The sequence below is a fragment of the Anas acuta genome, chromosome 13 (assembly GCF_963932015.1).
Source record: "Anas acuta chromosome 13, bAnaAcu1.1, whole genome shotgun sequence".
Lineage (NCBI taxonomy): Eukaryota > Metazoa > Chordata > Aves > Anseriformes > Anatidae > Anas > Anas acuta.
In genome coordinates, this window is record NC_088991.1 from 20170026 (window position 1) to 20197907 (window position 27882).

Here is a 27882-nt window from a genome sequence, read left to right on the forward strand (position 1 = left end):
AGCTGCACAGAGCCCACCACGCCAAGGAAAGGGACAAACATTTATATTAAGGTATCTGTACCATGTGTAGTATCAGTATTTTAACACTTTGCCCTCAAAATATCTGCGCTGTTTAACACAAAGCTCCCCAAAGCTCCCAAACCCTTCATTCTGCCAGCCTGGGGAGGAAGGGGATGATGAGGCTGTGGAAAGGCCACCAGATGGCCACTTACTTTGGCCAGGGCTACTGACATTTGCCACCCCCAACTCCCAGCAACCAGCCCTGCACATTTCCTCTGAAAGGAACAAAAAAAAAAAAAAACAAGGGATTTTCACAGCAAGAACTAGGCAGAACAAGAGATTTTATTTAGTCTAAAATATAGAGGAAAAAAAATAAATACATCCACCAACAATACAAAGAGAAGTTTCCAAATTCATGTACTTTTCTTTCAAGGACTTCCTCTGACTGGGAGAGCAGAGGCAGTCTGGCCCCTCAGACAGCGCCCCGCTGACAGGAGCTCTGCGGTGCCACTGTCCATGACGAGCTCGCTCTCAGTCTGACATTTCATGTAAACCAAAGCAAATTGTCGCGTTTACTCCTCCGACTCCAGTGACTCCCAGAGAAGCCAAGGACACCTCTGCGTATGTACAGTGCATTTATTCCTATATCGCCAAGACACAGGCAATTCTGACAGGATTTCCAGGCCCTGCTCTCTGCTGCCACAGCGTCAGCCCATGTTCTGCCGATTGCCGTAGCCTCTCGGGTGTGTATCTTTCCAGTCATCCCAGTCTCGAGCTTTTTGAAGAGCTTCCTCATCGTCGTCCTCCTCCTTTTTCTCCTGCTGCTGCTTCTGCAACTCTTCATCAGCTGTATCTGCTGAAGGTCAAGAACAAGAGCGAGGGACAGTAAGACAACGGGAAATGACAAGTTGGGGTCTCCGAACAGAATCCCTCCAGGAGTCAGCCTAGACAACGCAGGAAATGCTGAGGAGCAGCCAAGCAATCCGTTTATCCTGAAGCCTAGTGGAGAAAGCCAGAGGGTATTTTACACCCTAAACACATCCCCCATTCACCATTCTCCTCGAGAGGGTTCATGAATTCTCTATTTCCATTTTTGCCCTACCCCTCCTTACCTGATGGCTTCTGAGGTGCACTCTGACCATGCATTGCTTCTTCCCGTCTGCGCTGGTCATACCAATCATTTACGGTCATAGTTGGGAGGCTGGGATAGCCAGCACCAAACACCCTGCAGGAAGAGAGAGACGGTCAAGGAAGGCACTTCATGTCCTGTATGAATTGCAGAAACACCAATAACAATGCACAAAACTACCCCATAGATCTCCAATTTGTATTGATAACAGGAGGCGTGTTACAATGAAGACTTTGCCCGAGGAGGGTATTTCCATAATCCGGGCCTTCAGCAGCAGACTGCTCAGTAGCACTGCCAGGATAGCACTGCAGGAGTTAATTCTGCTGCTTTAGAGAGGCAAGGACTGCTTTGTTCCAAAGATCTCGAAATATTTGTCCAATCCCTAGAAGAATGCTGTCCGCTGGCTCTGCTTGCCCATAAGGACACTGAGAACTGAATCAGGCACAGCTTAGCTAAAGAGGTATCTGTAACCCTCAAGTCAGATAATGTCAAAACCACAAGAAATCTGTTTTCTAGCCCACTTTGTGCTTTAGCTGCTGTATCACTTGCAAGAATCTCATAGCACCATGAGGTGCTGAGATCTTGTTACCCTAGGGAAAGCCCTATAGTAAAAAAAATTTAAGTAACAGGCTATTGCAACTGGTGGCCAGGCAGGTACCGCAGCTTCTCAGCCCCAAAGATGACTAATTTCAACCCACCAAAATCCTCCAGAGTTTACATTAGATTAAGCGACTACATGGACTTTTCTATGTCATGCTCTTTATTTTAAGAGCAAAGAACAATCCTGTTATATCACAACGAGGTTAGAGGGGCAGAAGAGCCTTGCCTCTTCCACAGCTTACTAAACAGCAAGCACACGGCCTATAAACTAACGCAGTAATACTTCAGTACGGTCTCCTCTTCTGCCACCCCAACAGAACAACCAGCATTAGCTGAGACTCTGAAGCATGCTGGTAACAGAAGAAATGACAGAAAGTGGAAGAAACGTGTTAGAAGTTTCCCCGTCCCCTGCCCAGATGCACAACACATGCAATCTCGATGCGACACGCTGCCTGACGGTAACGACTGTGCTTCTGCCTTTGAAAGAGTATTTTGGGATTGACATGGGAACAGAGCGCTGCATTACACCGCGTTAAAGTAACCAAAAATAAACATACTTAGACTGAACAACGTCCCGGGTAAGAATGAAAGGTTTCAGTGGAGCTCTGACTTGCCGGGAAGTACCGTGAGGTGGTGCTGAAGACTGAAATCGCAAACAAGAGTCACAAAATAATCACGTAGATAGGAGTCCCCTTCTTGGCTTCCCACCCCTCAGACAAGTTACTAAGGGTCTTGTAGAAAAGAGATGCCTCTGCTGTCAGAGCAATGCCCCAAGACGGACAATTCAGCCCTTAATCCAGTTTAAATCATGAACTCCATCTGTGAGCTTCCACAAATCACTTCTCTTTGTGCCTTTGTTACACCCGTTCCGATCAAAGCAGAAAGCTGACAGAGCTAAACCAGATCAGCTCAGATCAAAGCATGAAATACAGCTTATTTTTTCCATGGATCAAACAGAGTACACTCTGAAGCAAGTAGGGCTCATCATTCACGAAGATATCACCCAGGGCACTACAGAAGAGCAGAGCTCTGCAATGCCAGCAATGAATTGCACAAACCAGCCGTACCAGCAAAGCTGGTCTATGGTACACTTAGGCACGTTATTATTAATTTTTTAATTCTAGACAGATGTTCTAGGTGAGAAGCATAAAGCCCAGAAACACTGTGCCACACAAGATTTGTTTTCCTCATACAGAACGGGCATGGTTTTTTTCTGTAACATCACGATGTTCTGTAGGCTAGAAATGTAGGCTTGAAAGAAAAAAAAAAAAAAGAAATCTTCGGGGTCTTGTCTTAAATGACGTAAGTATTTGGTTCTTTAGAGTTAAGGGTCTGGCACAACCCAGCAAAGTGGAGAAAAGCCTCTGCACACAGGTCAGTTCAGCTCTGATGTTCAGTGCTTGAGCATTTTACACGCTGTGACTGTCTAGGACGTGTGATAGCACCAGACAGGCACTAATGCAAAAATCAGACCACTGGCTGTTCGGAACTAAACCACGCCCTGTCCATTTATATTATGCATGAGCTAGACTTCAACCTGGAATTCACAGCACAAAACTTCGGAAACTCTGCTAATGAATTGTTCTGAGGTTCATTTACCCACAACAGTGTCTGTCATCAGGTCTAACCACGCAGAGTTCACAGGACCTGCAGACAGAGCTATCTCATACCTGTTTCGCTGCATCTCTGTTCCTCAGGATTACCATTTCGTGGTCAATGCTCTCGATTTCCTCAAAGCTGATGTTGACCCATTTCTGGATTTGCAGTAGGTAGAATTCCCGCATCTGATCCTCATCTGCCTGCCCACTGTCCACAAAGGTTCTCATAGAGGCCAGCCTGTTCTCCAGTTCCTTCTTTCGCTTGTACCTGGCTCAAAGAGAATTAAAGGACATAATTTCAGTAAACTTTCTCTAGCATGGCCCAGATACAGTGCTTAAGTCTGTGTAAGAGCTTTAAGATACTTTCACATGTTTCAAATGAAAGTTGCATACAGAAAGGTAGGTTCTGATGACTTACTGATCTAATTTACGAAGCTCCTATTGTTAGGAAGTTTTGGGAAGACAATTTAAATTTAAAGACAGGGCCCCTCCCAATAATTTTCTTTGTGCTAAGAGGCCAGCAATCCCAGCTGAGGATTGCTGACACAGAGGACATCCAAGAGAAAGGACACAGCATACAAGCGTTCTTCTATAAAATAGACTCATGCTCAATAACTCCACAGAGAACCCTTAAAAATACATCTTAAGCACGCGAGCATCTGCCTGTGCTGCTGAGGGGCAAAGCAAACCGCTCCCTCCTGGGCTGCTGGCAGCAGGGCAAAATCTCTGCAGTCAGCCACTGAGAAGGGCAGCTGGGACGAGAGCTCTGGAGCCGGCATGAGGATCCAGGCTGTCAGAAAACGGTGATCTTGCTAACCCACCTGGGTTACTTTTAGGACAGAAGCTGTGTTTTGGCATTTATGCAATTTAAAGCGTTCTCAAGGCCACCTTGGGCCTGTCAGCGTCACTGCACAAAGCAACAGTTTGCCTGCCACAGTCCTCATCCCAAACACGACGGAGGGGCATCGACGGCCCCTGAATTAAAGCTCAGATGAGGACATTTGGAGGAAGCTTCCAGCCCGGGCGGCTTCACAGAGCTTGTTATTAGGGAGCTGACTGCGAGGAGCTTTTGTGTGACCCCTCTCTGAGGACCGGGCGCCACCGCCACAGCCCCAGCCACATCCCCACGCCCCCCGCGCCACCCAAACCCACTGAGGGACCATTTTAACGCCTTGAACTGCGTTCAGCCCCGGCCTCTTTGCCCTGCTCACCTCTCGATCTTGGCCTGCCGGCCGGCTGCCATAGCCAGCAGGCTGCGCTGGGCGGCGGGGCCTCGGGCATCGGTGCGGGCGGCCTCCTTCTCCTTCTCCTCCTCCTCCTTCTCCTCCTCGGCCCCCGGGGCGGCGGGCGGCGGGGCGGCGCTGAGCCCGTAGGCCCGGCAGAGCTGCAGGAAGCGGCAGAAATGGGCCCGGGCCGCCTCCAGGTGCTCCCGCCGGCGGCTGGCGTCCACCTGCCGCAGGGTCAGGGCGCCCAGCAGGGCGGGCACCGCCAGGTACCTCAGGTCGGCCGACGCCACCTCCTCCAGCTCCTCGTTCTCGCTGCAAGGCACAGCCCGGCGTCAAGCCCCCGTTTCAGCCTCCCGGTGTCACCCCCGTCCCCGCCGCCTCCTCCTTCTCCTCCTCCTCCTCCTCCTCACCTGAAGAGCTCCAGCTCCGCCACCATAGCGGCCGCCTGCCGCAGCGCGCCCAGCCCCTGCCGCACCTTCTCCTGCACGGACGGAGCCCCCGAGGACGGCTCGGTGCCGGCATCCACCTCCTCCCACAGCCGCCAGCCCGTGGCCAGCAGCTCCGGCAGCCGCGCCCCGGCGCCGGGCAGCTCCGCCATGACCGGCCCGGCTCCGAGCCTCCCCCCTCAGCCCCGCCGCTTCCGCCCGCGCCCGCGCCCGCCCCCGCCGCCATCTTCGTGAGGGCGCCGCCGCCGCCATCTTGGTAGGGGCCCGAGGGGCCCCTGAGGGAAAGGGCGGGGGGTCCACGCTCGGCCAAAATTGGGCTCCGGGCAGAGCAGCGGGACCGAGGAAGTGTCCAAATCACAACATTAAATAAAAAAAAACAGAGTCATAGTGAAGCAGACAGTGCTGGTCCCCTTCACCTCTTAGCCCCCCATTTACCCCAATTTGCACCGCCCCCATAAAGCAGCAGATCCCTGGTCTGTTTAATTAATAGCATTAAACAATGACGCACACAAATTTCTCATCCTGGACCACATGGACCTGGGTTGCCCCAAGCCCCTCTGATCACCTCTTCTTTGACTTTCCTCCGCTATCCGCACCTCTGCAGATCGTTGTTTTGCAGGTTTGGTTGTTGCTTGTTTAATGGTGCGAGCCTCTTTCCATTAATCTCACCAGTGTGTCTCTTTCCATTAATCTTAAAATTAATCCATTAATCTTAACAAATTAATCCGTTAATCTTAAAATTCATCTTAAAAATGCAGCAGAAAACTGGAGTTTGTCTGCACAGCACAATGCAGCGCCCTGCATCAGGAGCCAAGCTGGAATTAAACGCGTTGGCTCCAGAAACACGAACGAGCAGTGCAATCAGCAGTGTCCTGCCAAGCCCAGCCAAAGATCGTGCTAATGAGCCACCCTGCCCCAGAACCCCGCTCTGGTATCTCTGCAGGGTGCTCAGCTCCCTTCCTTGGGTGTGTTTTGCCCATGCGGCTGCACCAGAGGGAGCCAAGCCATCACTAGCCTAGGGTCGCTCTGTGGGGTCCCCAGAGTCACTGCTGTCACAAAAAGCCTGCCCCAGGTGCTAGGGCAGGAGCTCTGTCTGGGAGGGTAGGTCACACATGGTCCACTCCTACTCTTGGGAGAGCTTCGGCAGCCCCTTAGGACGTCAAGGCTGGAATTCACTAGGGGTTTGTGCTGCACACAGCTATCAGTGCATAACATGGGATCAGAACTTGGCAGATCATCCAGGCAACACACAGTGCACAGCATGGATGCTCCGCTGCAAAGTCCTACACTTTATTATTTAAGTGCAGCGCCCACCATTTCATCTCCATGTGTTGTTTTTATAATAAAAGTAGGATAAGGACCCTTTACCATTTCTTTTTTGGTTAGCTCCTGAGTCCCCTTTGATAGTATCTCTGAAATTAAAACAGGCATCAGACAGGTAATGGTTAAAGCTGGGCTTTTACAAGCTGACGTGCAGAAACACAATACAAGTTAATGACCTAGATGTGAAAAATTTATATGGTGTGATAATAATTCAGGGCAGGCTGGAAGCACTCAACTTCCACAGATGAGTCAGTTTATGACTTAATCTGTTTGTTTCCCTCATGCGTACATGAGATAGCTTGATAAAAAGTTAATCGTAAAAGATAGAGGAGTTGTGGGTTTAGGTTCCTTTATGCCGTGTCCCAAGTACGCCCTGACGGATTTGCTCTCCTGTCATCCTCCTTCCATGTGACCGTTTTGCTCAGACTGAAAGCGCAGGCACCAGTAGTATGAGATATGTCAACAGTTTAACACATCATTCTGTGGTATTCCTGCGCACCAGGCAGGAAGCGAAGAACCACGCTGCGCCCAGCAGTGGAAAAAATAATTAATATAATAATTGGAAGTAGAATGAGGACAGGAAATCTACAGCCATTTTTCCTTCACCAGCAGAAGATGCTATGACACCCCCAGCAATTACGGCCAGTTCACCTTTATCAGAGAGGCAACGCTCCAGTCTGTGCAGCATCTTCCCCTCACATATACATTAGTTAAAATCAATAGTAAACCTATCAAATCATTCCCCCACCTCCCTTCCCGAACTTTTAAGATTCTAAATTTCAACAGCATTTTTGAGGATTGTAGCAAAAGACACTGTTGGAGTGAACTCCTTCAGTGCCTTAGCCTTTGCGTTACCCAGATAGCCTCAGCAGTTATGGGATTACCCTGCCTATAGGATATCTCTGTTTAATCTTGAGCAAACATCTCCTTTGGGCATTCTTCCTTGAGGCCTTCACCTCTCAGAGCAAGCCAGATAGGTTCACAGGGAGCTATTGGCTTGCTCTCCAAATCATTGTGAATAGGCTGATGATGCAGCACGGACCTCAGCCCACTTCCCCTTCCCTTAAAACTGGAGGCGGGGTGGTGGTGGTGGTGTCAGCTTTGACCCAGATTATCAGGGGCAGCACAGGACAGGCCTCGAGCCACACGTTATCACTGCTCAGCAGACAGGCTGGACTGAGGGAGCAGGAAATCTATGTGAGGCTCTGTTTCCTTCGAGATGGAGAAGGCTTTGCTTGCAAGAGCCAAGTCGGTGAACCTGTCAGCTGGATGGAAGTTCCCGAATCTCCTTGCTAGCAGTTCATTAGCCCTGTTTTTACCTGCTGTCCCCACTGGTCAAGAACAGGTTTCTCTTATACCACAGAGGCATGAAATCAGTAAGGGCCAGTGACCAAATTACCTGTCGTCTGCCTGCTTTTCAGCCCCAGCACAAGGAACTGCAGGCACCCACACGTCATGGGCTCATGGGCTCGTGGCTGCTCCTGCTGTGGAGAGGAGGCTGCTCCCTCTGAACCCAGCACAGCCACTGCAACAAGCGCCCTTCAAGCTATGCCCAGGGGCCCTCAGGCTGCAGTCTGGTTCCCCCTCTGGTCTCATGGCTGTTACTCACCTACGTTCATTTGTCCCAGTCTCTCAGCTGAAGATCCCCATGAGGGCAATCCCTACTGTTACTTGTCATCCTCAGGACATCCTGAGGAACACCCCAGAAATAAAGGAGAAGAGAGATGCAAGGGAGTTTCCTTAGATACAAAGCCTTTACTCATGCTTGTGTCTTGTGGTGCGAGAGTGGAGGCGCCGACCATCCCAAAGGTCAAAGTAACATCCCCCAGATATTTACAGCACTGCAGACGTTGATCAACAGCTCAGCACTGAGGCGGTGGCCCCACCATGCATCTTCTCCTTGTTCTAGCTCAGGTGTCCTTGTGACCAGCAGGAGAAAAGAAAGAGAAATATCCCAACATGTCCTAGTGTCATTCTTACCCCAAAACTTTTGCTTGTTTACCAACATCTTGTTGCCTTGGCTTGGATTATCCTCCTGGAATAAGTTATGCAACATCTCTACAGGATTAAATAATAATAATAATAAAAAAGTGCTTTAGCAACAAGGTCAAAAGAGCCCATGAAGATCACTCTCCTTTCTCCAGACTTCATTGCCTGCACAATCTAGCCAGCAGGGAAGGATCACGTTCACACCAGCGTTACTCCTTTCAAACACAAATTAGAAGTCAAGTAGTAACTACGGGCAGGCTTTGCAGAGCAAACCCTTTGCCCGGTTCTCACCACATTTCATGCAGAGGGCTGGTTTTCTTTTGTGCGCAGGCCACATTCAGAGCCATCTCTCCCATGTCAGCTCACAGCACCAGAAAGTGAAAAACTTCTGCCACCACCATAGAGAATTCAGCTCTGGGATTCTCATTTCCAGCGACAGATAAACAAAAAGCCACAAGACCCAGGGAAAAATGGCTAGTGACAGGAAAGTCAAAGAGGTAGATCCGTCACATTAGCAGCGAGCCCGACGAGGGCTCATGAAGCAGAGGGTAATGACAGCAGTGTACCACAGCCTGGAGAGGACTGATTGTGAAAGTGGGGCAAGAAAAACATGCGAGGATGTGTCTGAAGGGCTGCAAAGCCATAATTGTTACAGAGATCCTCCCGGTGTCACGGACAGTGCTGTCACCGTGCCCAGGTTTGGTCAGGTCCTGAAGAGGTACCTAACAGAGCCTGAGATGGTTTTTTGGGGGGACTGAAGTTGCAGACAGCTAAAGAAAGACCCGCTAGCACTGATTTATTTCGCTGGCAGTGCTGCACTGACTAGTGCTGGAAGCCACCCAAGGGTGATGTCAGGGGCCAGGTTTTCCCATCTTTTACCTTGGAGGGTGCTTGTGCTGGCCTGTGCCAGGGGTCAGGGCTCTGTGCTCCCCCGGCAGCCTTTATGCTAGCTTCCCTGCCAGCAGAGTTGGAGAAAATACATCCAGTCAGATGGATCCCCTCAGCCCGCGGGGCCAAGTGGGTGGTTTATTCCCCCCGGACCCACTGCCGGATATTAATTGCCTTGTTCTGGCTCTCAGTCCCTGGGAGACTCTTCCAGCCCAGCAGATCTCACAAAGCTGGTGATTCCAGCTGCGGGCCCAGATTGCAACGCTTCCCCCTCTAAACGTTGTCACTTTGCTGTCACCTCCCCACCGCAGCCCCTCCTGCCAGCCTGACCCTCGGCACCCTTCTGATAATTACAGCACTTCCCTGCTGCCCGCAGGACATCAGCAGAGCCCAGTGCCCCCGCTGCACCTCGACCCCTCCAGCTCGTCCCTGGGCCATGCAGGCAGCCTGAGGAGCAGAGGGCTCCGCATATTCAGCCCTTGCCCCTGCCTTTTCCCAGGCAGAAACTCAAACAGGACCTCTCCAGGAGGGGATCGCGACATCTCCCCGGGGCGTTCCTCCCTATTGTGGCTCCTCTCCTCTGCCCCAGGCGCTGTGTGTTTGGAGTTACCAAATGCAAATCACATTTCCCACCCTCCTGGCTGGCTCTCTCCCTCCGCAGTGGCCTTTGCCTGTTTTCTTCTCCCCAGCTCGTTTTGCAATGCCCTGGGGAGCTGGGGGGGGGGAGCTGGCAGCCCCTCCTGGTTTCACCTCCCTCTGATCCGGCCCTGCGGCGCCTTTGGGGTGCGCAACCCTCCTAACGAGGTACCTGCACCCTGTGTGCTCCGCCTGGCTCTGGGCACAGAAACCGCAGCCCTTCCGCAGCCCAGCATCCCTTTTCCGAGGAATGCTGGTGACTAACTCCTAATTGCATTTTAAGAGAAGCTGCAGAGAGCTTCGTGGCCTCGCACAGCTGTGGCGGAAGCCTCGCAGCTGCGGCCTTGCTGTCACCCTGGGAAGGCTGCGTGTCAGCAGCCCCAGCAAGTCAGCGGCACATTAACAACTGATAATGGTAGTTAACTCGCTTAGTTAGCTGTGTGAGCATCTGCTTCACCCCTGAGCATTTCGGCTTCCAGCTCCCAGGCTCCTCTCGAGCCACCTTGGGCTCCCAGCTATTAGTCATTGTTAATAAGGAAACCTGGAGCACATTAAATGGAGGGGATGGTTTACAGTAAAAGCTTATGAATTGATTCTGTGACCCAGCAGAGGCTGTTAAAAATGATTGAGTGAATATGGAAATGAGTAATCTTACAGCTGGACTCGGGGCTGAGCACAGCCAGCTCCATTCAATACAAACCACAAATAACACAAGGCGCACGCAAAGCTGGCCGAGGCTCTCGGGCACAGTGGGAGCTGCAGGAAACCGTCCCGGGACCTCGGTCACATTTACCTGAGCCCCTCACGCTGTGGGTTCTCCTCAGCACGTGTGCATTTAGGCTCGGCCCTTCTCTCCAAAGGCTGCACGAACTGGAAACTCTTATTCCATCTGAGCACTTGGCCAACCCCTGTGCTAAAAGCAGTCGAGGCAACAGAGGGAAGTGACAGGCAGATGGGGACCCCATCCATGAGGCACACTTGTTTAGTCCAAACTACATGCACCGGGATCAGGAAATAAGCCCCAGCTGCCTCAGTTTCCAGCTACCAGAACTTTTATGCTTTGTGTTTTAGGGTCTCCTCCCGGGCTCATTTTCTCTGTGCATGGCAAGGAGCTGGAGGGAGGTGGGCTTAGGAAATAGAGGTCTGTCGCAGAGGGGAACGGTACGATAGGTTTATTTAAAAAGCACAAACTGGAATCCTGCTTACACCAAGCATGGAGACAAAAGGTTTATTCTGATGTCCCTGGGGCCCTGTCCTCTCTCCAGGCCAGTGCCAGCTCGCCTGGTATCAAAGGGGTCGGAGGAGTGGGCTGAAATCTCCTCGCTGTGAGAGGTTGTAGGGGGGACTGATGGGCTCTGGCTCCTGGAGCCATACCTGGTTCTGCCTGCATCCCAGCCGTGTCGTTCCAGATGCTGCAGAGGGCACTGGAGCAGTGTTTGCCCACCAGGAGGTTTTAATGGTGCTGGGTCAACCCCCAGCAGAAACCTGCTGCCAGGGGAGCTGCCCGTGACCCCCTCACCCTACGCAGTTTTCCTCCCCTGCAGCCTCCTCCCGCCGGGCAGCTCGCTCCCCCCTGCCCATCCATCACTCCTGGCTTTCAGGCCACTGTCAAAAACCTCCCGCGACAAGACAATGGCAGCCCAGGGTCCCCATTCACCCCTGGAGAAAAGGGCGACGTGATAAATGGACGGTCCCCAGCTGGAGACGGGCGCTGGATGCCCCCACTGTGCCGCGGGAGGGCAGCCCTTTGTCTTGCTCCGGGCAGAGGTCGGGTTCGGGGTTTCGGCTTCCCATCATCGCTCAGTTTGGGGTTTTCCATGGCAATGCTGCAGCCCAGGCTCCCAGCGTGGTCCCCTCCTTGCCGAATTCGGCGCATCCCCAGCGGCTGCTGCCCAGTCTCCAGCTGCGCCCCGGGGGCCACCCATGCCCCGTGCCGCCCCGGGTGCTATTTGCAGACGTATTTCTCCACCAGCCGCCGGCACCTCTTGCACGCCACGTAGCAGCACCAGTGGTACTTGCAGTGGCACCTCTCCACCACCTCCTCCGTGTAGGCGTTGTAGCCGCGGCCGCAGCACAGCAGGTCGCAGCCCTCGCTGCCCACCGAGCTCTTGTTGCACTGCCTGCCCAGAGGAGAGAGGGGAGGGGTCGGGACCGTGCCTGCCGATGCAAGCAGCACTGGGGGCTGCACAAAACTTCCTCACACCCCCCTGCCACCACGCAAAGGGATCGCCCCGACCGCCACCGAGCACTCCTGGTTCCACGTGCCGGATGGAAGCTGTGCCTGGGGGGCTGCCAGAGCGCATCTGCAGCAGTTCCTTACCTGTCCTGCGTCCCCACAGACCCCAGGGGGACGTTGGGCACGCAGTAGTCAGGGGAGCTGATGAGATAAACCAGATCCGTCTCCTTCAGCAGCCTGACGCCTGTTTCTTTGGGTACCAGTTGCTTCCTGGCCCCGATGAGCCGGTGGGTCACCCTGACGGCTGCCAGGTACTTGGACTTGAGCTCGGAAGCGATTTCGCCCAGGCCTGGCAGCCCCTTCCAGCAGGTCTTAACTGAACAGGAGCCCGAAACACCGTGGCATTTGCACCGGGTGTCCAAGGAGTCACTGAGCACCTGCGGAGGTTGGAAAGAGGATGAACGTGCTGCCTGTGGCTGGCACCACCCCGCCGACTGATTTGGATGAGCATCCACGGGAAGTTTCAAGAGATGAAAGAGCTCTGCTGCCACCTGAGAGAGCTCATTTTGTTTAGGGGTGGAAGAAAACGATGCTACTGGGACAGCGGAGTGCCTTCTTTTAATAAATATTGAGGGGTGATACGCACGTAACCCTTGGGAAGGCACCCACCTGCCTGCCCGCCGCGCCGTTGTGTAGGTTGACGGCCCTGAGAGCCGTCCTGCCCGGCCCGCTGGACTTCACGGGGCTGTCGGCAAAGGCGGCACCGAGCTGGAGGCCGTAGCTCAGGTTGTCCCCGCAGCCCCCCCATCGGAAATCGGGGCCCGGCACCTCGGAGGGGGCAGAGCCGCAGGAGCAGAGGGGCAGCGACCCCGAGGCGCAGGCTCGGGCGATGGCGTGGGCGACGGCGGCCGCGGCCAGGGCGTGCACGAAGGCGGATTCCCGGGTCCCTGAAAGAGAAGGGAATCTCGCGTCCCACAAGGGAAGGAGGCTTGTTTTGTTTCGTGCTTCCCGAGGGGAGCCCCCTTTACCTTTCAGCAGGTCAGGACCGAAGCTGGGGGCGCGCTGGATGGAGGAGCAGTTCCACCTCATGCCCTCGAAGGTCTTCTGGCAGGCGCTCACGGTCTCGGCGGCCGCCCGGACGACGCTGTGCATCACCTCCAGGTTCCTCCGGCACGTCTGGAAGTGCTCGGGCACCACCCCGGCCAGCAGCCCGCAGTGGTGGCTTTCGTCCCAAGCCACCCCGCTGCCGCTCTCCGCCAGCCCCCTGCGGGGAGAGGAGAGGGGAGATGGGACCGTGGGCACCGGGCTGGGGGCCAAGGGATGGGGACCGCAGGTGACGAGCAAATGGGGACCTGGGGACAGGGTGACAGGGGGCAGAGCCGCTGTGGGGGACCCCTGGGGAGCCCCCCATCCTTCCTTCCCCTTCCTCCCCCCTTGCGCCCCGTTACTCACAGCCACTGGATGGCCGCGGCGAGCCCCAGCTGGCAGAGCAGCAGGGTGGTGGGCACGGTGGGGTGGCCCATGGCTGGGGACAGGGCTGGGGATGGGGATGGGGCTGGGATCAGGGCCCCCGCCCCCTTTATACCCGCGGGCGCTGCTGTCCTGCCCCCCAGGGAGGGGAACAAAGGCGGTTTCGGGGCCATTCACAGCTCACAGCCCTCGGGGAGGCTGCCCCAGCCCCTGTCCCCCAGCCTGGGTGCCTGGGGACCCTGCTTGTCCCCAAAATGGCATCTCCTTGGGGAAAAAGCCACGGTGGCACAGCGCAGCCCCATGAACGTGGTGGCAGAGGGTGCCTGGGCTCTGCCCTGCGCCCCACCAAATTCTCAGCCCACTTCTCAGCCCAGCAGGGCACGGGGGAGGCCCCGGCACCACAGGCGCTGCTCTCCCAGGTGAGCGGATATCACCTTTGGCATCTCCAGGAGAGCCATTGGACTGCAAAGCAAACACGAGTTTCTTTGCTCAGCAGATAAAAACTTGTCCTTGCACACAGGGGATGCTGGCAGGGGACGCAGGCTGGCAGGAATCAGACAGGGATGACATTAGGAAGGGACAAAAGGGGTTGGCAAGGGCTGATGCTAATTTATCTCTTTTTTTTTTTTTTTTTTTCTCCTTATTTTCTTTGCTCAGAGCTTTAAAAAAAAATAAAATAAAATCCATTTTCCTGGACCCAGAGAGAGCGAAAGCCTGAGTCCCTCTGTCCCCACAGCCCCACGGTGACGGGGAGGACTCGATGGCAAGCAGGGCTCCAGATGTGCACGGGTCAGCCAAGGGCACGCACGATGCTCTCGGGGGCCCAGAGCAGCCCCAGCCCCCGGGGATGGCAGAGGGAAAGCTGTGCGGGGTGTGGGCACTCCGGGACCCCCGTGCCCCCGAGCCCAGCGCTGCGCCAGCACTGGAGCTAATTGCGTGTGGGGAAATCCTGCCCCCAGACAGCCGCTGCTGGGCTGTGCTGGCAGACAACCCACGCTCCTGACCCATTGTCTCCGGCGGGGCACCAGCAGGGCTTTCACAACCCCGAGGGCCAGGCTGCTGACAGCCAGGGCGAGCAGCAGGGGCTGCAGGGAAGGGGCCCCGCGTGCACCCTGCGAGCAAATTCCCCGTAACCTGGTTCAAGCACTGCTGCAGGGAGGTGATGGGATGCGGTGCGACGTCTCCCAGCTCCGCACGCCGCTGTGCGCCCTGCGCAGAGGGGCTTGAGACAGCCCCAAAACTAAAGGCACCCACTAGGAAACACGGAGAGGATTTAAGTTGGGGTGGTGCCTGGGCACGGGGCAGCTGCAGAAGTGTCCCTGCTGCTGCCAGGCTTGGTGGCAGCAGGCAGCAGCTCTGTCTAGGACTTCTAGTCTGGGATTTCACTTTCTCCCTTGCTGTGCAACTTCCCTTCTGGCAGGAAGGTGCTTTCCCTCCGCAGGGCTTCGCGGGGCGCCTGGTGAGCATCCCCCCCGTGACCTCCCTCTGACTTGCTGGCCCCTGAACCAGGGCCAGGACACACAGCCTGAACTGGTGACCTTCCCAAACCCCTCTCCTGCGCCCCAAAGGCTGGGGAGCTTTGTGCCTGGGCAGCGGCCCATGAGGAAGGGTCCCCGAGGAAAGGGCCGAGGTCACTCCCGAATCCCAAGCAGAGCCACGAGGGGCTGGGCTAAAAGAGGGAAAAGAAAGGGAGAGGCACGGTATTATGGCTCCTTGGCATCAGCTGGTCCCGATCCCGTTAATCTCCCTGCTCCTGGCTGAAAATAAAGCCCTACAAAGCAGCACCCGGTGCTGGGCCAGGCTCTGGTGCTGCGTGGGACGGGGCAGCAGCTCCACGGCTGTGGCCACCAGCTCGGTGCTGCTGCTCTGCGCTCTGGAAGTCCCTGATATTTTTTGACATCCCACCTTCCCAGCGTGGCTTTTTGCAGATCCTTCTCCTACCTTGGCCAGAACCAGCTGCGGTGTCCCCACTTCTCCCTCCCGCTGGCCCCGTACGGGCCCTTTTCGCTCCGGCCCTGAAGATTCTGATCTTGTGAAATGTTTTCCTCTGTAAGTTCCCTTTCGCAGCCCTGGGGAATGGGGAAATGCCTTGCGCCTGGAGGGGGACATCGCGGGGAAATCTGAGCAGCTTCTGGAGGGATGAGGAATTTTTGGACCAGGAAAAGCTGCTCTTGGTGGGGCCGGGAGGGGATCGGGTGCTTTTCCGTGCATCATGCGCGCAGCCTCGCAGGGAGGTCAGCGTTGAACCCAGCGCACGTTGGAATTGCCAAGCAGAGATAACCCTGCCAGCCCGCTCCAGTGCCTCCCAGTGCCTCCCAGTGCCTCCCAGTTAGCAGACAGCACCAGCCTGCTGTGCTGCGAGGGCGCATCGCTGGCCCACGTTCAGCACGGTGTCCTCCAGGAACCCGGGGCTTTGCACCCCAAATTTTAGTCGTATTGACCTGGGGCTAGGTGAAACCGCAGCGCTGCTGGAGCCACGCTGGATCTGAGCGGGGTCAGAGCTTCCCAACCAGGGCAGAGCTCTTCTCAGGGCAAGCTTTGTGCCCGATGGGAGAGGGCATGTTGCCACCTTCTGGCCAGCGGCTTTGCTCTTAAGGGCCACCATCTCCCCCCAAATCCGAGTCACAAGTGTTGATCTCCGAGGGACTTTGCTTCCTGGGGTGTGTTTTTGGGCGCAAGGTGACCGCGGGACGCAGGCGGGTTCGCGAGAAGCCGCTGCCAGCACAGGGCGCAGCGTCCACAGGCTTCTGATGCCAACCTCCGTCTGCCTCCTACAAGAGGTGATTTTCACCTCTTCGCAGAAACGTTTAGCGATGACTGAGCAGCAGGAAAAAAAAAGGCTTCCTTTTAAAGCAAACGCAACACTTTGTTTGATGTCAGTTCCTCTTAGCTCCATCCTTGAAGCAAGCGCAGGGCGAGCACTAAAAATACCCCTTCCACTTCCACGTCGGGCTGCCGTGGGGGCAGCAGGAGGCTGAGGAAGGGGGTTCCCGGCCCAGCAAAAGGCAGCTCCTGGGGCAGAAAGTGAAGCGGTGACCAGTTGGGTCCCTCTGGTTTGTGAACTGGGCAAGCACCTGGCGATCCCTCACCGCGCATCGCCCCAGTTTGCAGTCCCTCGGGGAGCTTAAAGCTTCACCTGAGGATCCTCCACGGGCTCCCTCCCTCCAGGTGCTCCTCTCAAGCCCCTGGAGAAGACGGTGCCCTCCGCACCCCACGCTCACCTACCCGCCAGGGAGGAACCCCAGCCCCGTGTCCGGGAGGCTGTGACAGCTGCGGTGACACCGGGGGTGGTGGCACGCGTACATCCAGCCTGGCTGTGGGTGTCCCGGCCACCTCCAGCCCTGTCCTGGGGACACGGACAGGACCTGGGCTGGTGGCACTGGTGGTGGCCGCGGTGGCAGCAGGTGACCGACCCGCTGCAGGACGCTGCTTTCCAGCAGGGAAACCGCCCCCCTTCCTCTTTCCGATGCGCTCAGGCGGTGACCTCAGTACGGGACGGATACCCAGAAGCGCTCCGTGGGTGGCAGCGACCTGCCAGGAGCTGCTCCATCAGCTCAGCACCCCCAGGAGCATGGGGACACCGCCTGCCCGCTTCCCCTCTGCACCCAGAGGGTGCTGTGCCTGGAACCAGTGGTGCCTGGCAGCTGGGGTGGCTCACGCTGGAGGGGAACGGGGCACCTGGGGACATCTCCGTGCCGCTGGGATTGGGGCCGGCTGCGGCAGCACGCCCTGCCCCCAGGGCCCCAGGACCGCAGGGTGGGGGCACCCAGCTGCACAACATCTGCCTGCGAGCCCGGGATGAGCGAAGCTGCCGCAGGGTTTGGGAGCTGCTTTCCCAGCCCCTTTCCCTGCCAGCGTCTGCGGGCTGGGCAGGCTGCGTGCCGGAGGTTCGGCGGCAGGTCCCCGGCCGGCCGGAGCCCCACCAGAGAGGAAGAAAGTGTCATGAATAACACGCCCGGCCTCGCCAAGCGGGATGGAAATAGCTGGCGGGAGTTTTGTTGAGTCACGCAGAAGGGGCTGTGGCAGCGAGCGATAATGGAAAGCAGGGGTGGCAAAGTCCTGCGAAAGGGAGGGACCGGCCGCTGGCACGGGGAAGCTGCCACCAGCCCCGTGTCCCATCCCAAAGGGACATCAAACCCAGCCTGCCACGGGGAGCCCGGCTGCTGTGCCAGGACGGTGCTTCCCCAGAGCCCATGGGAGCACGGAAACATCACCCCAAAAAAAATTCAATAAAAGGGATACCTTCGGCGGCGGCGTGCACGCACGTGGGCTCCTCTGGTGGGTGAAACACGGAGCAGGGGAGAGGGGCAGCTCAGCACGCCGGGCAGCGCCCCGAAGGGCATCCCGCACCGAGAAAAAGGGAAAACACAAAAACCGTGCTCTGAATTCGGGCTGGTCGCAGACGAGGTAATTTCCACACGGGTTAGCAGAACAGCTAGCTGGGAATTCCTGATAAAATCTATTTTGCTCTGAAAACGGACTGATTCAGTGAAATGCGAAAGCTTTCCACTGGAAAGAATTAGTTTTGCTGGATTTCTCAACTAATTCTCTAGAAAAGTTGTAAACGGTCAGAAGATTTTAACCACCGCTGCTCTCTGTCAGGCTCCGATTTATACCCTTACAGCTTGGCACAAACCCAGGACATTTTGACATAATCATTTATTTGCTCAAACCTCCAAATTCTACAGATCTCTTAACCTCGTTTTGAACCAAAAAAATGCTTCTCCAGGCTTTCTTTTCCTTTGTTAAGGCTCGTTGCCCCCTGCCCTGGCAGCCTCTCCAGCCCCTTGGCTCAGCCAGCAGCTCTCTTCCACCCCTCTTACCCTGCACCACGAATCTTTTTGCTCTCAGAAATGCCCTTTGCTTCACAGTAAAACCATGATAAGCTTGAGAAGAAAAAAAAAAAATTAAAAAAGGAAAGAGGTAATTGGGATTTTGAGTGAATTCCAAGCCCTTTTGCTCTCACATCCCCCAGCACAACAGGTGTGTGGATGAGGAGGTGGCGCACGCTGGGCCGGCTGGGGACTTTCAAGGTGGAAGCAGAGAGATGTGAAACACGAGGTTTTTGGCACGCCCTGATATTTTCCCTTTCCCAGAGCTGGTCCCCGGCCCTGGATGGTGGGAGAACTGCGAGGCTGTGCGGGCAGCCACCTTCTCGCAGCGGCTTTCAGCAGGGACAGAGCAGCACCAGCTGGGTTTTCTTCTCCTTAGTGCTGAAAACGTTGGAGGGCAGGGCAGGACTCCCCCTGCGGCTACTTATTTAAGTGTCATTTAATTATTAATTATTTAATTTCTTCCACAAAGTAACGTGGACGGGGACACCTCCCTTCTCAAGAGCGAGGGGGCTGCAGGAACCCAGCCCCTCCTGGTGCCTGCCCAGCGCTGGGCTCAGCCCCGACGTCGCTCTGCAAACCACGCAAGATGTGGAAACGTGTGCCCAAATTAATATTAATAATAATATTAATAACAATTAGCATTCTGACCAACAGCTGCAGCTCCCAGCACCTGCCTACACTTTAGTGTCACCGTCTGCTGGCCTCTCCTTGGCTGCCTGCCCCGTTCTGGGATGGGGCACGAAGCCGCCCCCATTGCTGCCCCGCGCAGCCCCGCACCCCGGCGGCTTCTGCCCCTTCCTCAGGAGGCAGCACGCACCATAACCCAGGCACAGCAGGATGCTCAGCACCACCAGCAGCACCGCCAGAGCCCCTTTGGGACGCGGGCAGGGCCCCCAGGGGTGGCTGCTGAGCGGGGCCGAGAAGTTGCCGCGGCGGTGGCCGTAGGCGCAGAGCGCCCGGTCCAGGTCGGGCAGGCGCACGCGTGCCGCCCGCAGCGCATCCAGCCAGCCCAGCCCGCAGCAGCTGAAAGGGTTCCCGGCCACCCACAGCACCCGCAGGCTGCGAGCCCAGCTCGCCACGGCCAGCTCGGCCAGCGCTGGCAGGTTGTTGTCTCGGACGTCCAGGCTTTCCAGCGGGGAGCAGAGAAGCCCCGCGGGCAAAAGGCTGAAGCGATTGCCCGACAGGTCCAAGGATTTGAGGGCGCCCAGGCAGGGCAGCTCTGCCGAGCCGTCCCCCATCTGGTTGCCCCGCAGCCAGAGCTCCTGCAGGGAGAGCTCCAGCCCCCCCAGGGCTGTCCTGGGCAGGGCCAAGCCCCCGTTCTCCGACAGGTCCAGGGAGAGCAGCGAGGTCTGGTTGAAGGCGTAGGGCCGCAGCCGGGTGATGTTGTTCCTGGAGAGGCTCAGGTGCTTCAGCTGGGGGACGTTGGAGAAGGCGGTGCAGGGTCCTGCCCCCCGAGGGTCCCCTCCCGACGTCCCCCCACGGTCACCTCCCCGGCTCTCACAGGGCTGGAGGCTGTTGGAGCCCAGGTCGATCGTCTCCAGCTGGGGCAGAAAATCAAAGAACCAAGGCGGCAAGGCGCGGAGGAGGTTGTCGTGGAGGTCCAGGGAGCGCACGGAGAGGGACACGTTCCCCTGCAACGTGGCCACGCTGTCCCCTGCTGCGCCACCTGTAAGCGTCTCCCTTGTGACGTCCTGGAGACAATTCATGGCCACGCTGAGGTTGTGCAGAGAGCTCAGGCCACGGAAGAAAGCAAATGGGAAGAGCTGCAGCTGGTTATTGCTGAGATCCAAGTTGGCCACGCGGGTGAGGCCAGCCGCGGTGCCCGAGGACCCGTTAAACCTCCCCATCTCGTCGTAGTGCAGCGTGAGCGCTGCCGGGAGGCCTGAGCTCGGGGCCAGCGAGGCAATGAGGTTGTTGGAGAGGTTTAAGTGCGTGAGGTAATGCGCTCTGGGGAGCTCCGGAAAATAGAGGAGCCTGTTGTGGCTCAGGTCGAGCACCTGAAGCAGGTAGGGTTCCTCGCCCTCCTCCGACACGAAGAGCTCCAGCGCGTTGTGGCTCAGGTTTAAAACTCGCAGCTGCCTGAGGCTGAAGCTGGAGATGCAGTGGAGGGAATTGAAGGCCAGGTTGACCACCTCCAGCTCCTCCAGAGCCCCGAAGGCTCCCTCCTCGATTTCCATGATGTAGTTGTTGCTGAGGTTGAGCTCGCTCAGCTGCGGCGTGCTCCAGAAGATGCCCGCGGGCAGCTTCGTCATCCTGTTCCCGGACAGGTCCAGCTTCTTCAGCGTGGGGAGGCTGCTGAGGTACCAGCCGGCCATGTGGCTCTCCAGGTTGTTCGCCGACAGGTCCAGCACCTCGATGTTGCCGAGCAAGCCGAAGGCTGGCCCGTTAGCCAGGTAATTGCGGTCCAGGCGGTTGGAGCCCAGGAGGAGAGAGCGCAGCTGGGGGAGCTGAGCCAGGGCGGCTCCCGACACCGCCTCCAGCTGGTTGGAGCGCAGGTCCAGGTGCTCGAGCTGCCCAAACCCACTCATGTGGCTCTCCGACAGGTTTCGGATGAAGTTGTTGGAGAGCTCGAGGTACTTCACTCCTTGGCTGAGCTCCTCTGGAAACCTGTGCAGGCCGGCACCCTTGCATGACAGCTTCGTGGGGCTCTAGGGAGAAGCAGGAAAACCCATCAGCATGGGACAGGGCGCGCAAAGGCACCGCCAGCCAGGGGGTGTGCTCCTCTCCACGTGCCTGAGCGATGGGAAGATGAGCCCCGTTCCGTGTCCTGCCCCGTGATGGGAAGGGGCCAGGCCACCAAAAGCTGCTCCAAAAGCTCCCTCCAAAGTGGTCCCCTCGGAGAGCACCCAGGGCATCGCCGTGGCGGAGCAGGGGGACTCTGCTCGAGGTGCCACCAGCACAGCAGGACGGAGAGCGGCTGGGAAGGGCCCTGGGCAAACAGGCTGGAAGGCAGGAGAGCCGAGGGGAGGACGAAGGTGGGAAGAGAGGGAAGGAAAAAGGAGACGGAGGCCGGCTGGGGATGGACGGGGGGATTTGCGTTTGGAACCTGCCTGCGCTGCGCCCAGCTCGGCGCCCAGCTCAGCACCATCGGGGAGCGCTGGGGCTGCGACAGCCCTCGGAAAGAGCCTTACCTGCTGGCACGGCAGGGGTTTGGGCCTCCCCGCCCAGCCAGGCTGGGCTCCGAGGACAGCCGGGAGCAGGCAGAGCAGCAAGCATCGTGCCCCGGTGAGCCGGGCTCCCAGCCAGAGCATGGTGGGCTGCGGGCGCTGCCAGCCCTGCCCGCTGCGCCGGTGCTCTCCGGCGAGCCGGGCTCGCTATAAATAAGCCTCGGCGTGGGATGGGGGAAGGAGATAACGCGGGGGGTGTTCGCAGCTACGGAAGTGGGAGAAGAGAGACATACGACTACGGAGGGGAAAAACAGTGCACGAAGCCACAAGGAAGGGAAAGAGAAACCGCTGGAGCAGGGAGGCGGCAGGGCTGCGCAGGGGCTCAGGTGATCGACCGAAACCGCCGTGGAAATCAAGTGCCAGGGAGGAAAGCTGCTACCTGGGAAAGCCGAGGGTTGCTGCGGGGGTTCTCCTGCTCTTCTCCAGTTTCCTCTGCCCTGTGCCAGGGCTGGGCTGTGCCCGGACCCCAGCAGTGGCCACCAGGACCCCTGGGACCCTCTGGGACACCAGGACCACAGCAGGGGGTGCCTGGCACAAAGCAGAGCCCTCAGAGGGGACCAGGGGTGATCACAGCCCCTGGCACTGTCAGCCCTTCCCCTGTCCCCAGCGGGATGCGCAGGGCTGGGCTCCTCCCCGCCACGTCCCCACGTCCCCAGCAGGCCTGGAAAGGGGCGGCTGTGCCACCCAGGAGCCGTGGGGACACCTCCTGTGGCAGCTCCAGGCTGTGGCCGGGTCCCCAGAACCGCACGCCATGGACACAGGTGTACTCATGGTGACATCTCCGTGTCCCTGTGCCACCTGGTGGTGACAGTCCCTGGGGACACAGGGCCGTGGCCATGTCCTGCTCACAGTGAACTCAAAGCGAGCTCTGCAAACCAGACTTTTGCTGCTTTTTTTTGGCTCCAGGGGGCTGATTTCTTTCCATCTGTAGGAACACGTCCAGGCTGCTGCCCAGCCTTAGCTGTTGCTCCAGAGGTAGAGCTGCTGCTCTGCTCCTGGCCATGCCTGGCAGAATAAATGCTATAAATATTAATATTTTTCCCTATCTGCATATCTGTGCAACCCCTTACACCTAACGATGCAGCAGCCCGGCTTCCCCCGATGGTGCCCTGATGGAGGATGTGCTCCACCGCAGCCGGGGCCAAAGGCAGCTGCAGGAGAGCAGCCCCCGATTGCTCCCGGGGGCGCTGGATGATGCTCACACATCTGTGCAGACGTGGGAGCAGCCTCCGGCCTCTGGCTGAACCTGCACAGCCCCGGCCCCCAGCCAGCACCTCCCGGGGAACCCCAGCCCTTGCCCCGGCCACCGGGCACGGGCCCATGTAGCAGGCACGGTGGTGAAATCAGCCAAAAATCCCTGATCGGAAGCGAGGGACTTCTGCAGAGAACCCTTGGGCACTCACGTCCTGACCCCATGAGCTCCCCGTGCTGAAGAAAACTCGGCACCCGAGGTCTCAGCAGTGGGGTGTGCGGGTGCTCGGGAGCCAAGCTATAAGGCCACCCTAAGCCACGAACCCAAACCCAGAACGCAGCACCTTTTGTTTCCTCCTCCTCCTCGTGCTGCCTCTCATTTGGGGCATCATTCCAGGTGCCCTGCTCCCACGGAGGGGGATCCCCGAGCCAGGGCAGCAGCACCCCCGGGCCGAGCTCCTCCGCACCCCCCACCTGCCAGGCCGATGGAGCGCTGAGCACGGAGGAACAGCCAGAGGTCAGGAAAAAGCTTTATTTGCAAAGAAAATATTGACAATTTACATAAACTTACATCCTAATTTATATACATTATGTATAGTTTATATACAGATAGTGTCTTGGATAAAGATGTCGAAGCACAAAACAGCATCAGGATATCTCTGTGCAGCTCGGACAGGTAACGGGCTCGGAGCTGGGCGGCTGTTCCCACAGCCCCTCTCCCATTACGCTTTTATTGGGGAGGTTGAGGAGAGGCTTCCTCCTACACCTGGACGTGATGCAGGCAGACATCAGGGGGGGATCGGGCTTGCAAATGGGTGCAGCAACCAAACAGCTGCGCCTGGACAGGGGACAGAGTCTGGTCCGTGGGCCAGAGAAATGGAACAAACCCGAGCAGCCGGCCCAGAGGAGGCTCAGCTCGCAGCCGGGGGCTGGCTGTGACCAGCTGCCTTTTTGCTCCCGAGCTCTGAGCTGACCCCCCCGGGGGCGTGCTGCTTGCGGCATGTCCGGATTTCACAGAGCCACGGCAGATGCACACCTGGGAGCAGCTCCCAGCTGAACATCTGCCCCGTACCTTGGCAGACCGCAAGGCGCAGCCTCTCCTCCGCTTTCTCCAAATGCCCACGCCGGGACTTTTGGGGACAGTGAAGGGGGGCTCACGGCAGGCACACGGTAAGTCAGAGGGCCACGAGAGAGTGAGCGCCTTCACGGGGCTGATTGCCAGAAGAGGGGCTGCCCTAGCAGATGGAAGAAGGACCAAGCGAATGTAGTTTGCTCATCTCTCTCCAAACACAGCCCAGGTGCCCTTTTCTGAGCACCAAGTGCTGGAAGGACACTGCCGAGTCCCCTGACGGGCTGGCAGGGGGCAGCAGTAAGCCCACAGCTGCTTACCTGGGCGAGAAAGGCTCTGGAGGAAAGCACAGCCAGGTTTTTGTGGGCAGGGAGCCGTGCCCGAACGCTTTTGCTGGAGAGAATCCTTCCTTCCAAAGGTGAACACAAGAGCAGAGCCGGCTTCCCTACCGATTGTCCCTGCATAGAGGGTCTCGGGGGGGGAGAAGGGTTTTGAACGAATTAAATCCCAATCAGCTGCTTGCTACATTTCTGCAAGTGGAGTCCAGCCAAGCACGGAGCAGCAGAGCTAAGGCACGGAGGTGAGAGCGAGCTAATGCTGCCGAGGGGAAGGCAGCAGCGACTGCTGGGGGGACCGGAGCGCTGCGCCCCCGGAGCGCTGCGCCACCGTCTCCAGCACGCCGATGTCGGTCTGTCCGTGGGGAGCTCCCTGCTCAGCCAGCCTAGGGACGGACACACATCGGAATGAGGAGACGTGAGAGGGAAAGACTGGAGCGAGGCCCTGATCCTGCTGGAGGTGTTGGACCCTTCCACACGCATCCTCCTCGAGCTCTTTTGTGCTGCTCCCAGCCCTGCCTGGCTCCGCGAATGGAAAGCTGCAGAGGCACCGAGGGCGGTGGCGCGGGGAAGTGTCATACAGAAGGAGCTGTGCTACAGCCTAGGCAACCTGCACTGCAATACTTCATTAACGAGAACTTGTTGCTGGGTGGCCCAAGGGTTTCAAGTATAAAACACCCCCGGGGCTGCCGCAGGGCCGGCGACGCAGCGATCGCTCGGAGCAGCGGTGGAGGTGGCTCTTGGCACGAAGGCCACCCCAAGCCAGGCACTCCCCGGTCTCTGAGCCCACATCGTGGTGCTCAGGCTGTGGTGTGAGACCAGAAGCTGCCCCTAAAACCTTCTGCTGCTCGCGAGGAGGGAGGCAGGAATCACTTCCCCGTGCCCCCCTCCCCGCTGCCCTGTGCGCATGCCAAGGGGGAGCTTGGCGGCGCTGCCTGGGGTTTTTGCAGCAATGGGATTCTCCCTCTGCCTCCTCCTGCTCGCAGCCATCCTCAGAAGCGACTCACAGATCCTGCCAGTGGGGGACAAAGAATGCAAACTGCATCCATCGTGCCCTCCCGAGCCTTTTCATTATTTATGCTTGCCCCAAAGTCTTGCTGTTCAGCCTGTATTCTAAAGCAATTCTGTTAATGATTTGCTTAATGTTCTCACTATACACAGTTGTCCTGATTCATTCTTGTCAGAGGAACATGTCCTTCTTAATCCATTTTAAAGGAAATAAACCACAAAGACTAGTTAAGTGCCCCTAAGGCTCTTGCTCGTCCAACATGTTAAGGCTAGAAAGGAGGGGAACATATTGAAAAAGAAATAGCAGGCAATTTTTCATGCAGTTATTTTATAAACTGCACGCCTCCTGTGAATAGCGAGGCCGAAGCCAAAGCCGGGTGCCCCCAAGAAATATTTATCTCCCAATAACTGCAATAGTTGGCAAGTGAGATCACTCGCTACGGATCGGGAAAAGCGGTGGAGCTGAGGGTGCCCCGGCCAGGGCGGCCGCACCGATGGTGACCCCACACCCTGCAGGTGAGCTCTGCTGCTGGCCAGGAGCTGAGCTACAGCACCCAAGCCATCGTTTTGGGACTTGCTCCCAGCCCTGCTATTCCTTTTGGCCATAGAGGCTGAAATTTTGCTGCCCTCTTCGCTTAATTAAATGTGCTCCAAGAAGCAACCCGGCTGCACCACCGAGCCAACGCCACCTCCAAACCCGAACCGAGGCACGGCACGAAGAGCAGCCAGAGCCCCAGCCCCGCGCTCAGCCCAAGCACATCTTATAGCTTTAGATCTCCCCAGTTGAGGGGAGGTAACGGGAGAGAGTTGCTCAAGAAGCCAAAAGAAACAATAGCGTCCCAGCTACCCTATTAGTCACCAGAAATCGAGTTATGACTAGACTCAGCAGGGCTCAGAGAAAAGAAAAAGTGGTGACTTCATGCTGGACCAGACTTCTTAAATACACATTTTTGCTAGAGCCTCCATCACCACTTATTAGAGCATTTTAGGTAGAAGAGTGCCAAAAGGAAAAGGGTGTGGGGAGGAAGGATGAAAACCACATCTAAGAGCAGGGCAGTTGCTATTAAAACAGAAAAAAAAAAAACGAAAAAAAAAAAAACCCTTTCCTGTTTGAATATTTTATTCTTAAACATGACAAACTTCTTCAGAGTGTTTTCACAAGTACTTGTGTCTGCTCTACATGGCTCTCTGAAGCCTGTAGAAATGTGTTCTGGTTTGCAACACATTAATTAAAAAGACAAAAAAAAAAAAAAGAACCAAAAAAACAAAACAAAACCACAACTTGCTGTAACAGCAGCAGTACTTTAAGGCAGCCCCCGTGAGGGCAGCGTACACCTCTGGGGCAATGGCAGGAGCTGAAAGTAGCAGAGGCTCTGGAACCGGGATCATCTTTATCTTTGGGACTTTGCGATTTCTGGGATGTAGAGGCAGATTTCTCTGTGCTAAGCCTGCTCTGGTAAGTGTTTAGCTTCCTCTCAGACACACCGCTTTTGCAGCCTGCTTTCAAGCTCTTCGCCTTCCTTTCTCACGCTCCTGAGGATGAATGTAAACGCCACTGACTCTGTCCTACTCGCCTCCCTTGGCACCGTGCTGCCCTCCCAGCTGGAACCGGGAAGGCAGCAAAGCAGAAACCCCATTTCTTGCTCTCGTTAGCGGGCAGAAGCAGGAGTGAAGCCTAGGCAGGACCCCTCTGACCGGCGTCTGTCCTCTCCTGCTGCTGCCTGGGATGCTCTTGCTAGTGCAACATAGAAGCAGAGACCCACATCACTCTCAACAAGCCTCATGTGAAGATCACAGAGCGGAATATCAGTGCAGTAATACTGGAAATACTGAGACAAGGCAGACACGCCAGCCTTTCTTCCTCACAACGCTTTTTCAGCTAGCTTTTTGATCCAAGTCTCCATGCGAGTCACAGAAGACATTGTGCTTCCTGCATTCACATATAGGAATAAATAGCTCTGGATCAGTTTTCTTTATGGCCGGATTACAGAACCCCCTGAAATACTGATACGCTTATGAACAGCAGCACTGTGCAGTTCTGTGAGTATCCTTGGATATGCCAAGTTCATCTAGGATGCTGGCGCATCTCCTAGGCGTATAGCCCCAAAGAAAGTTGTGTGCTTGCTCATGTTGATGGAGATGTCAGCATGGACCATTTTCACAGCGATCTTCTGCCTGGCTTTGAGGAGGCAGACCCCAGCTGTATAGCAGGTATTGAAGTTGGTCTTGCCGGTCTCAATACTCCGAGTGCATTGCAGAAAGGGTTTCTCATCCACCACCACCTCATAGCTGGCAAAATCTGTGAAGTTTATGTAGTATACCTGATGTGAAGCAGGAAGAAGAAAGACCGTTAGGCAGTGTATTTGTGCACCAGGAAGAAGTCCACATTCCTCTCAAGGCGTACGCATGGTCCCTCTGCTATCGATCCCTTCCTTGGCCCCATGCTCACGGGAGGTTGGCTGGTTCAGGCAGAAAGACCCTCAAGCCAACAAAACGTAAGGAAACTTCGTATTTCACTTCACACTAACAGTACAAGCATGCAAGCGTCTGCAAATCCAAGTATCTTTATGGCCCAGCTAGGAATGCTCTCGTTAGCCCCTGCTCATTAAAGGAAACATTACAAACCTGTGCAGGCTGAGTTTCCACAGCCTGAGAACAAACCTATCTGCTACACACAGCTTTTCATCCAACAAACAGACAAAGATTTGAACTGAAGTCCTCTGTCACTTACCTGGCAAGTCCTGCTTTCTGGATCCCATGAGCCTCCTTTAGTGTGGACATCAAAATGCCCTAAGA

The 27882-nt window shown here is 56.4% G+C and overlaps 4 protein-coding genes across 10 annotated transcripts in view; all 4 read right to left on the reverse strand.

Annotated features, from left to right (window-relative positions):
* Positions 1 to 324: 324 nt before the first annotated feature.
* On the reverse strand, positions 325 to 5190 carry IGBP1 (immunoglobulin binding protein 1). Of its 2 annotated transcripts, none has more exons than XM_068697068.1 (6): positions 4964 to 5190; positions 4539 to 4865; positions 3400 to 3595; positions 2287 to 2372; positions 1113 to 1225; positions 325 to 853 (listed from the first exon to the last, which is right to left on the reverse strand). In XM_068697068.1, exons 1-6 carry the CDS (start codon positions 5149 to 5151, stop codon positions 708 to 710), a joined length of 1056 nt encoding a protein of 351 aa, XP_068553169.1. In that variant the 5' UTR covers positions 5152 to 5190; the 3' UTR covers positions 325 to 707. The 2 variants fall into 2 exon arrangements, with proteins under 2 accessions (XP_068553169.1, XP_068553168.1); XM_068697067.1 differs by having other exon boundaries at positions 325 to 856; positions 4964 to 5189.
* A 5721-nt stretch (positions 5191 to 10911) lies between these two features.
* Positions 10912 to 13654, reverse strand: LOC137863769 (protein Wnt-11b-like). Its single transcript, XM_068697180.1, has 5 exons — positions 13464 to 13654; positions 13040 to 13275; positions 12681 to 12958; positions 12156 to 12448; positions 10912 to 11955 (listed from the first exon to the last, which is right to left on the reverse strand). Exons 1-5 carry the CDS (start codon positions 13652 to 13654, stop codon positions 11781 to 11783), a joined length of 1173 nt encoding a protein of 390 aa, XP_068553281.1. The 3' UTR covers positions 10912 to 11780.
* Positions 13655 to 18988: 5334 nt separating this feature from the next.
* Positions 18989 to 21609, reverse strand: LOC137863768 (transforming growth factor beta activator LRRC32-like). The gene is made up of 2 exons (XM_068697179.1): positions 21448 to 21609; positions 18989 to 20964 (listed from the first exon to the last, which is right to left on the reverse strand). Exons 1-2 carry the CDS (start codon positions 21565 to 21567, stop codon positions 18991 to 18993), a joined length of 2094 nt encoding a protein of 697 aa, XP_068553280.1. The 5' UTR covers positions 21568 to 21609; the 3' UTR covers positions 18989 to 18990.
* Positions 21610 to 23192: 1583 nt separating this feature from the next.
* The window catches only part of EDA (ectodysplasin A), a 71343-nt gene continuing 66653 nt past the window's right edge, over positions 23193 to 27882 (reverse strand). For all 6 annotated transcript variants that reach the window (XM_068696939.1, XM_068696938.1, XM_068696936.1 and 3 more), the window contains exon 8: positions 23193 to 27407. In XM_068696939.1, the coding sequence (XP_068553040.1) occupies positions 27156 to 27407 (252 nt within the window). In that variant the 3' untranslated portion in view covers positions 23193 to 27155. The remainder of the gene's footprint in view (positions 27408 to 27882) is intronic.

Excerpts from the sequence above, each read along its gene's own strand:
- LOC137863769 (XM_068697180.1), bottom strand. The coding sequence starts at position 13,654 with ATGGCCCCGAAACCGCCTTTGTTCCCCTCCCTGGGGGGCAGGACAGCA. Across the intron at positions 12,449-12,680 it reads ACGGCGCGGCGGGCAGGCAG|GTGCTCAGTGACTCCTTGGA; the intron begins GTGGGTGCCTTC and ends CAACCTCCGCAG. Across the intron at positions 11,956-12,155 it reads TCTGTGGGGACGCAGGACAG|GCAGTGCAACAAGAGCTCGG; the intron begins GTAAGGAACTGC and ends TCCTCTGGGCAG.
- IGBP1 (XM_068697067.1), bottom strand. The coding sequence starts at position 5,151 with ATGGCGGAGCTGCCCGGCGCCGGGGCGCGGCTGCCGGAGCTGCTGGCC. Across the intron at positions 2,373-3,399 it reads ACAGAGATGCAGCGAAACAG|TCTTCAGCACCACCTCACGG; the intron begins GTATGAGATAGC and ends TTGCGATTTCAG. Across the intron at positions 1,226-2,286 it reads CGGGACGTTGTTCAGTCTAA|GGTGTTTGGTGCTGGCTATC; the intron begins GTATGTTTATTT and ends CTCTTCCTGCAG.
- LOC137863768 (XM_068697179.1), bottom strand. The coding sequence starts at position 21,567 with ATGCTCTGGCTGGGAGCCCGGCTCACCGGGGCACGATGCTTGCTGCTC. Across the intron at positions 20,965-21,447 it reads AACCCCTGCCGTGCCAGCAG|AGCCCCACGAAGCTGTCATG; the intron begins GTAAGGCTCTTT and ends GCTTCTCCCTAG.